General features: G+C 37.1%; 2 protein-coding genes across 2 annotated transcripts; both read left to right on the top strand.

Annotated features, from left to right (window-relative positions):
- Nucleotides 1-382: 382 nt before the first annotated feature.
- Nucleotides 383-709, top strand: INS49_013029 (uncharacterized protein; the record flags this gene model as incomplete). Its single annotated transcript, XM_043173731.1, has 1 exon — nucleotides 383-709. One exon carries the CDS (start codon nucleotides 383-385, stop codon nucleotides 707-709), a length of 327 nt encoding a protein of 108 aa, XP_043023028.1.
- Nucleotides 710-3285: 2576 nt separating this feature from the next.
- Nucleotides 3286-4625, top strand: INS49_013028 (uncharacterized protein; the record flags this gene model as incomplete). Its single annotated transcript, XM_043173730.1, has 4 exons — nucleotides 3286-3469; nucleotides 3551-3624; nucleotides 3685-3712; nucleotides 3778-4625. The coding sequence occupies 4 exons, from the start codon at nucleotides 3286-3288 to the stop codon at nucleotides 4623-4625; spliced, it is 1134 nt and encodes a 377-aa protein (XP_043023027.1).
- Nucleotides 4626-9350: the final 4725 nt, after the last annotated feature.

Raw genomic sequence — 9350 nt, 5'->3', positions numbered from 1 at the left:
CTCGACCCGCGGCAGACAGGGATCGAGCTCATGCGTCCGCCCGGGAGAGGCGGAGCGGCAGGTCATAAACAAGTTTGACGTCGCCCTCAGGCGATGCGAGCTTGCCGTATCGGCTCTAGCCAACAAGGGACGACGACTCAAATAACTCGGCTGTCGGGTGATACAAGACAGCTATGGTTTCCGGTCCGAACCTTGCGCCCAACCGTCATCTGTTTCAGCTTCGAGCTCCCCTCCGTCTGTGCACCCCGTCACGGCACCTTTTTATTCAGGCGAGCCGCGCTCTCCGCTCGCCCTCGTGCCCTGCCGTCATGTCTATCAGCTCTCTCAGCCACATGGTCCATCAAATCCATCCTTCCTAGAGCCCGCCTTGCGCCACCACACAATGCCATCTTCAACCACCTCAACGTCCTCGTCCTCGAGCTCACACAGCTCCAGGGGCTCCGGCCACCACAGATCCTCCAGCCAGAGGAGGTCAAAGGCCCACCACAACCTCGACAGGGCTGCACAGGAGATCGAGGATGATCGGACGAATTACCGTATCATCAGAGATGGGGGCTGGGACAACATCCACCACTTCATGCTGTCATACGGCCTGAAGCCCTACGACCCGGATGACTACGAGACAGCAAAGGTCATCATCCAGGGCTTCCGGGACAGGGGATACTACCGGAAGTCAAGCGGCTCCAGCTCCTCGTCGTCAAGACGCTAGGCCGCCGGGCTTTTGCGGATGATGGGATGCGGGGCACGCCTATTTCGCCGATCGGAAACGTCATCATGACATGGAGCAATCCAGGCTGAGAACGGGAGATGGGGGTTTAATATCAACACTAATGGAGGAGGACACACGCTCACTACAACCCACGCGACTCGGGTTACAAAAAAGTCAAAGACAGTATGCACCTCGCGGTCAAGGAATGTCAAACTCAACAAAAATATGGGCAACCAAAAGGCGGGGGGGAAAGTACCCTGGAAAATTTGAGGCGCTCATTTGGGAATCGGGGCAAAATGCGCCGCGAAAAAGCATATTTCTGGCCATTGGCGTTATGGAACAAGTCGCCGTTACGGAGTCCAAACTGTCTCTAGCGGATACGGCGTCACTGTTGTTTTTTTTTTTTTTTTTTTTTTTTGGAATGGCCATGTACACACATTGTCACTATTATCTCCGTGTAGGGCTTCGGGGCTCAAACCAGTCTCACCTTACTCGGCTGTATCAGTCTGCCTAGATTGAGAGCTGTATTGGTTCGGCGTTGGTTATGGTTCGGCAGCGGAAAGGGATTGGAGACTGAGCCAGCTGGTGTAAGAGGAGTCTTGAACAACCAGCAATTGAGAGAATACATTTTGTTTCCATAATCTATGTGCGGCTTTATGCGGGACAGTTGTATCTGCCTCGAGTCTGTAGGGCTGATGGTGCAGTCATGCAGCCCTATCAGCACTAGGTGTAAACACAAATCGTCCCAGCACATGGCGGCAGCTTGGGTCACATTCTAAAGAATGTCTTCTGCTTATGTTAAGATACGCAGGTCATGTTACATTGCTCTCACATGATAGAAGTACGTTTATATCATGACCTCAAGGCTATCAAATAACGAAAGCTAGGTATCATTGAAAGTGGCTCCGCTACATATAAGTGGACATTTTTGAGCATAGACCTAGTGTAGACATTCCTGGGCGAGATGAAGGAAGCGGCTATAGAGTAGCTGGTCCTCTCACAAAGACAAAGAGGTAGAGGCATCATTTGACCAGACGTATCAAGAGAACGTCAAACTGCTGCTTCATGCACATCGGTGAAGATGACAACATCATTGGATCTTAATGTTCTCCCTTTCCATCCCCACTCTGCATTGCTGACGGCTCGGTTCTCAACCGCATCAGACAGTGACAATCCTTTTTACGACTTGCATATGATGAGGAAAGTATCATTTAACCAGTGGTCCAAGGGATAATATAAGACTGAGCCTTATTTACATCCAATTGTTGAAGCATCGTTCATAAATTACTGCTTATTCACACAAGATGTCTGCAAGTGTATATACACATTTAACGAGTGTACTTCAAGCCACATGTCCCAATGTACCTACTAATTGCTAGTGCAGCGCAGAAGCGCAAGCGATGCAACCCAGAGGACCTATGCAGCTATCCCAACAGAATGCATGGTGTGCCTTATGTGAACCGAAAGTGAAATGGATTCCAATTCCGAATGTTCCGGCAGCTTGGGTGTAAAACAACCCTTCCTAGGCTCTTGATCGTCTCCTCAGTAGCATTGCTGTCTGCTAGGCTTGATTCTAAATCCCAGCCTTGCTATTTTTGCAACTCGTATTCACAAATAGAAATCCATTGTACGGGTCTCGGTGCCGATCTCAAAGCCCCGGCTTTTTCAAACAGCAGTGATCACGGGCTGTGTTGAGCTGCACGTTGTCATGATGACTCACGAATTCAAATGCTGTCAGTCTCATTCTTGTACTTTCTCGAGTCCCAAAATAGTGTCTTAAGGTTGTTAGTACAAAAGTGCATGATAAGGCTCTGGAACATTGTAGACATGGCTTTCGCATAATTATAGTCTGGTAATGTGCAGAAGCTCAGCACTTCTACAATGAGCAACGTCCACCTTACTTTTGATGCTGTTATCATTGACCTCATGAAGAGTCAAGACGGTTGCACCGCGAGCACGTGGGAGACAGTCATTTAACTTGCCACTGTCAGGTCCCCAGCTATGCACTGCCCGCTAGCTTCCGTCAATTTAAATCTCCGTATGAGACTATTGGCCGGGCGCTAATACTGTGGAATGTCTTTCCGAAGTCCTGGCCAGCTGCGATAAAAACGCAAGTATATTCGTGCTAGCTCGTCAGGTCACCGCGGCGGAAGTGCTCCCGTGGACCCGGTCGCGGAAGCATCCTCAAGCCATTCCAAGCCCCCGCAATTCGTGCAAGATCTTTTCTCCAGCCTTGGTCTATGGGGCTTGTCCGCACTCGTCCAAGCCTGCACGTGCTAAACGTGCGGAGAACCTAGTCTGCGGGCTCTGCAAAGCCTCGCTTCGACGCGACCATTGAGCCTGATTCGGTACACTAGGCGCCAAAGGATATCGTGGGCCATTTCACTCGGGACTCTGCGCCGAAATGAGTGTCATCTAACATTTTGGGGGGATTCTATCGTCATGGATAGCACGTGCTTGCGTAAGTGCATGCAGCTTGGGATATAAGTACTTGTGTGCTTCTGGATGCATCTTCCACGATATGCCCGCCATGTCAATATTTGCTCGGAGGATCATTCACCTTGCGTCTCGCCACCATGATCTTCAAGGCATCACTTGTATGGAGTGTGCTGGCCCTCGCGGCTACAGCGCTGCCCTCGGCTCTTCACATAAGCAACAAGCAGCCTCCTCCAGCGTACCCTATCGGACAAGGAAAAGGCTCGAATGCCAAAGTTTCCGGCCGAGTCTTCAACATCGTTGGTAAAAAGGGTTATTTCGCTGGTGAGTTCAAAATGCTCTTGTGTCATCCATACACAATACCTGTGGAATCGTGATCACTGACTGACCTGTGGTATCCTACAGGGAGCAATGCATGGTGGCTTGCACACTTGAGCAATAATGATGATATCGACGTCGCTCTAAGCCAGGTGGCTAAGGTACGGAGACCACCTTGCCTGACAGTCGAAAGGGGCTGGCTGACTGACGCGGGATCGTAGACCCAATACAAAGTCCTCCGTGTCTGGGGTTTCGGCGACGTGAACACGCTTCCGGACCCCAACAACGGGGACCCTAACAAGGTGTACTTCCAGGTGCTGAACTCGACCGAAGTTACATCAACTTCGGCCCGGACGGCCTGCAGAGGCTCGACTACGCGGTCTCGTCGGCCGAAAAGCACGGCGTGAAGCTGGTCCTGAATTTCATCAACAACTGGAATGACTACGGAGGGATCAAGGCGTACACGACCGCGTTCGGGGCCAACGCGACGGAGTGGTTCACGGACGCGACGTCGCAGAAGGTGTACCGGAACTACATCGACATCCTGGTGAACCGGTACAAGAAGTCGACGGCCATCTTCGCGTGGGAGCTCGGCAACGAGCCGCGCTGCAAGGGCTGCCCCACGTCGGTCATCACCAAGTGGGCGGCGGACGTGTCCAAGTACATCAAGAGCCTCGACCCGGGCCACCTGGTGACGCTCGGCGACGAGGGCTGGTTCGCGCCGGGGACGGCCCTCAGCGGCGACGACGGGTCGTACGCATACTCCGGCGGCGAGGGCGTCGACTTCGTGGCCAACCTGGGCATCTCCACGCTCGACTACGGCACCTTCCACCTGTACCCGGACTCGTGGGGCTACGAGTACCCCTGGGGCAGCGACTGGATCGTCCAGCACGACGAGGTCGGCAAGAAGTCCGGCAAGCCCGTCATCCTAGAGGAGTATGGTGCACCGTTCCCGGGCAACCATACGCCCATCTACAAGCCCTGGCAGGACGCCGTGGTCAAGAGCGGCGTGGCAGCGGACCAGGTCTGGCAGTTTGGGACGCACGACCTCGGTGTGCCGGGTGAGAGCCTAGGGGATGTCAACTCGATCTACTACAACGAGACCGAGTATAAGGTTCTGGGCTTTGAGCACGCCGCTACCCTCCTCAAGAAGAAGGTCTGAGCACTGCTAAAAGACAAGGTCATTGTCGAATGTTTATACAGGACCTTTGCTGCCAGTCGAGGAATGAACCAACTCAACTAGATTCCAACCGTGTACGTCCATGTCGGCGTTAGACTGCCTGTGCCACGAGGACTGCACCGTGGTGAGATCGATGACGCTACTTTGTGGTGACCTACCTGCCTATGATGATGTTCAAGTTCAGATGTCTGTTGTAGCAATGGCCATCTTGTTGTGTCTTGGCCTTGTATTTTTGAAGTCTTACGCTAGATGTAGCATATGTTCCTCACAATCGACGATGGATATAAGTGAGTCAGCGTACGCCTACCCAGCTTCCATAGTACGCCCACCCAGCTTCCAGCGTTGGCCCACCCAGTACTTCCTTTTCTTAGTATTATATTAATAAGATTAGGTACTTTTCTAAATTTACCCCACATATAAAAAGCTAGGGTAGCTATTTTCTAATTTAAGCAATACTTTAAAAATACAAGCCTAAAAAGCCTAGAGGGCCCCAGAGCGCCCAGAGGGCCCCAGAGCGCTTAGAGGGCGCAGAGGGCTTAGAGGGCGTAGAGGGCTTAGAGGGCGTAGAGGGCTTAAAGGGCGCAGAGGGCGCAGAGGGCGCAGAGGGCGGCAGAGGGCGCAGAGGGCGTAAATGTAACGAGACATACAAGGGCTTCTAGAACCAGATCAGGGAACCAAATGGAGTTGCTAACAGCCAATTTAATTAAAGTATCTTGCAAAGTATGTATATATATTAAAAGAAGTTAATGCTAGGCGGGCTATGGAAGGTATGGTATATTAAAAGAAAGGGGAGTGCTTAGTTATCCCTTAACATGCCTAGCCCTTAAAAAATATATATATCCTTATGCGCTTTAATATTATTAAATAATCTTATAATTACTTCTTTTTTAAGAGTTTTTGGTCTTAATTAATTTACTATTTATTTCCATTATCTTACTTATTAAATTTATTGGTAATTAATAAACTTATTAAGTTTAATAGCTTAGTTACTAGCTTAATTAATAAACTTATTAGGTTTAGCAGCTTAATTAGTAAATTCATTAAGTTTGGTAGCCTAGTTGGTAAACTTATTAGGTTTGGCAGCTTATTTAATGGACTTATTAAGTTTATTAGCTTACTTAAATTTAGCGGCTTAGCTAGATTTAGCGGCTTAGTTAAATTTATTAGCTTAGTTAATAAAAATTAAATTTAGATTTATAATAGGTATATTTATAATAGCTATAGTTAAAGTAAAAGCGTTAATAGCTGCGATTTAAGGGTTTTAATTAATAACCTTATTATTATTTATAACGTAGATATTAATTTATATACCTTTTTTTTCCTTTTTTAAGCCTTAATAAACCTTTTTAGGCTTAATAATCTTCTTATTTATTAAGAATTTTTTAAAGTTATTTAAGTCTTTAACTTAATTCTTATCTTTCTTTTTATCCTTATTATTAAATTGCTTAAATTTATTAAGCTTTATATTTTTTATTAATATAATAAAAGGCTATATATTAAGCATTTTTAAGGCATTATCTTAAAGCAGTTTATTTAATTAAGCCTTTAGGTTTAGGTAAAGTTTCTTTATTAATTTCTTAACCTTATTGTAATTAGCATTATTATTATTATTTTATAAATTTATTTAAGAATTCTTTTTAAGCTATATAGGAAGATTTACCTTAAGGTTATATTTATTATCTTTTTATTAGTTAATAATTTCCTTATTGCTATAGTTTTGCTTAATATTTTATTGCAGAAAGTTAATAACATTAGGGTTTATAATTAAATTAAGCAAACCCTTTTTTTAATAATTATAAGTATAATAACTTTTAAACTTATAAAAAAAATAAGTAAGCTTATTATAATCCTTTTAAGTAATTTTTTTAATAATATAATAAGAAATATAGCATTAATAGTAAATGTTGCCTTAATTATAAAGATTTTTATAATATGCATTATAAAGTACTTAAGTTATTATATACTAAGCTATAATCTTTATATTTTATTCTTTAAGCTTAATAAAAAAGTTTTTATTTAAAATATTAATTAATAAGTATTTAAAGCGTATTTATATAATGTTAATGTAATTAACCTTAAAAAGGAATTTTATATTATTATCTTAAATAAAGTAAAGAATTATAACATTTTATTTATTGCTTATTATAGCTATTTAAATATAAACTTTAATAAGGTTATAATAAACTTTTTTATTAAATAAGGCTTAAAGGCAAGTTTTAATTTTATTAACTTAAGTATTATAAGGTATAATAATATAAATTTAAGGGTTTATTATTATATTAATATTTAAAATATAAAATTAATAAATATAAGCTGCTATTTTTATTAATAGCTAAGCTTATATTATATTAATAAAGCTAATGCCTTTCTTAATCATTATGAATTAATATATTAAAGAAATATAATTATTAAAAAGCAACTTAATTACCTTATTATTAATAAAATTAAAATTTATTTTAAAAGCATGCATATTATAAATAAACTGCTAAGTAAATATATATTAAGCATAAGTTAAGTTAAAAGGTATATAAAAGTTAAAAATGATTTATATATTTTTATTATAAAAGATATTAAATATAAGATTTTAAAGTTTTTTATGCTATTAATAATTTTTTATTAAAGAAAGCAATGCAATTAAGTCTTATAGCTATAACTTAATAAAAAAGGGGTATTAAAAGCTAATTAAAGTAGATATTCTTATATTTATTATTCTTATTATATTATTTATTAATAAATAATTTATTTTAATAATAATTATTAATAAGTATAAAAAGGTAGTAATTAAATATAATTTATGCTTAGCAAATATATAATTTAAATTCTTACAATGCTTTATTAATAAGAATAACTATAGGGTTTATAAATTCCTTATGCATTAAAAATTAAGCAATAATAAATATATAAATAATAACCTTAGCTTTATTAAGAATCTTTTTTATAAATTTATTAATATTTTTATTTAAGATTTTTATTTTATTTAAGGTTAGGATATTAGCTAAGTTGCTAAGTTAATGCAATAAGTGCATTAAGCTAAGCTTATATTCATTTTGCAACTTTTAAAGTATAATGTTTTTTAATTTTTAAATATTATTATACTTATTATAAGTAAACTTCTTAATGCAATTTATAAAATTATATAGCTTTTTAAGCTATATATTTAAGCGTAAAATATTAAAAATTCCTAGGGCTTAATATATACCCTTATTATACTTAAAGTAAAAGCTTTTTTTTAATGCCTTGCTTTTTAGTTATAAGTTAATAATATAAATAATAAGTTTATTAAATTATAGGTTAATATTAAGCATTTTATATATTAAAGCTATAATATTATTATTATTTATGTTTTAATTAACGATAATTATAACTTAAGGATTATAATTAAGGTTTTTAAGTTTAAGCTATTTAATTTATAAAGCCATTTCCTTATAAATATTATTTATAATAGCTACCTTTTTTTTAATCTTTATAATTAAAGTTATATTATAAGTAATTTTATTTTTAAACCTTATTGCTAATAATATTAATAAGTATTATAAGTTTTAATACTTTTTATAAATTAGCTTAATATAGTTATTTGCTATTAAAAAAGGATAGTTATAATTAAAGTTATAATAATAAGTATTTTAAATAGCAATAAATAAAGACTTATAATATATTTTTTATTTTATAATATTTACTTTAATAAATTAATAAATATATTATTATTAAGCAAGACTTAGGCTAAATATAAAGTTAGAAATTTTATAGCAATTTTAAACTTTCTAATTATATTTATAAACATTATTTTTATATTACTTATTTTTAATTAAATAAGCATTATTATTATTATTTAAGAATGTTATAATAATTAGCTTAATATTATATTATATATTATCTTTATTAAATTAATGCTTATTATTTAAAAAGCTAAGGTTTAAGTTATTCTTATTAAGGATTTTCATTATCTTTAATTAATAAATTATATGCAGTGCATCTTAAATAAATAAATATATGCAGGTAAGAAGAATAATATAAGCTAGTATAGTTTTATTATTATTAGAAATGCTTTTAATAATTAAAGCTATAAAGGGCATCTTAATAAGCATAATTAAGGTATGCCTTTAATTCTTAGAGAATATATACAATGCTTATAAAATGCATTAAATAATAATGGCTTTATAATATTAAAACTTTAGTATAATAATGGCAATAATTTTATTATTTGCATCTTAAAGCATCTTTAAGTAAAAGAAACCTTTATGCTTATCTTAAATGTTATTTAATTTATAAAATAAAAAAGCTAAGTTATAGTAAAATTAATGCATTGCTTAACTTAAGATAAAGAAAATTTATATAATATTTATAATAATAAGATTGCTATTAAATATAGTAAATTATTAGATTAAGGGGGTGTCTTGAAATTTCTTTATTTTAAAAAGGCCTTAGACCTTTAATTTAATTATAATATTATTATTAACTTTAATAAAATAAAGGTTAATTATAAACTTTTTTATTTTTTCTTTGTTAAAATTAAATATTTTTATGAATTTATTTAATTTATTATATTTAAGGAGTTAGGGTTACTTAAAGTTAAGGAATGAGGCTAAAGCTATTATTAGTTTTTTCTTAAGCTAACTTATTTATTTAAGCTAATATGCTATAAATTAAAAGTTAAATAGCTTATTTAATAAATTATTATATAATATATAAATTAATATAAATTGTAAA

The sequence above is a fragment of the Diaporthe citri genome (assembly GCF_014595645.1).
Source record: "Diaporthe citri strain NFHF-8-4 chromosome Unknown scaffold_6, whole genome shotgun sequence".
NCBI lineage: Eukaryota > Fungi > Ascomycota > Sordariomycetes > Diaporthales > Diaporthaceae > Diaporthe > Diaporthe citri.
This window is presented reverse-complemented; position numbering and strand designations above follow the sequence as displayed.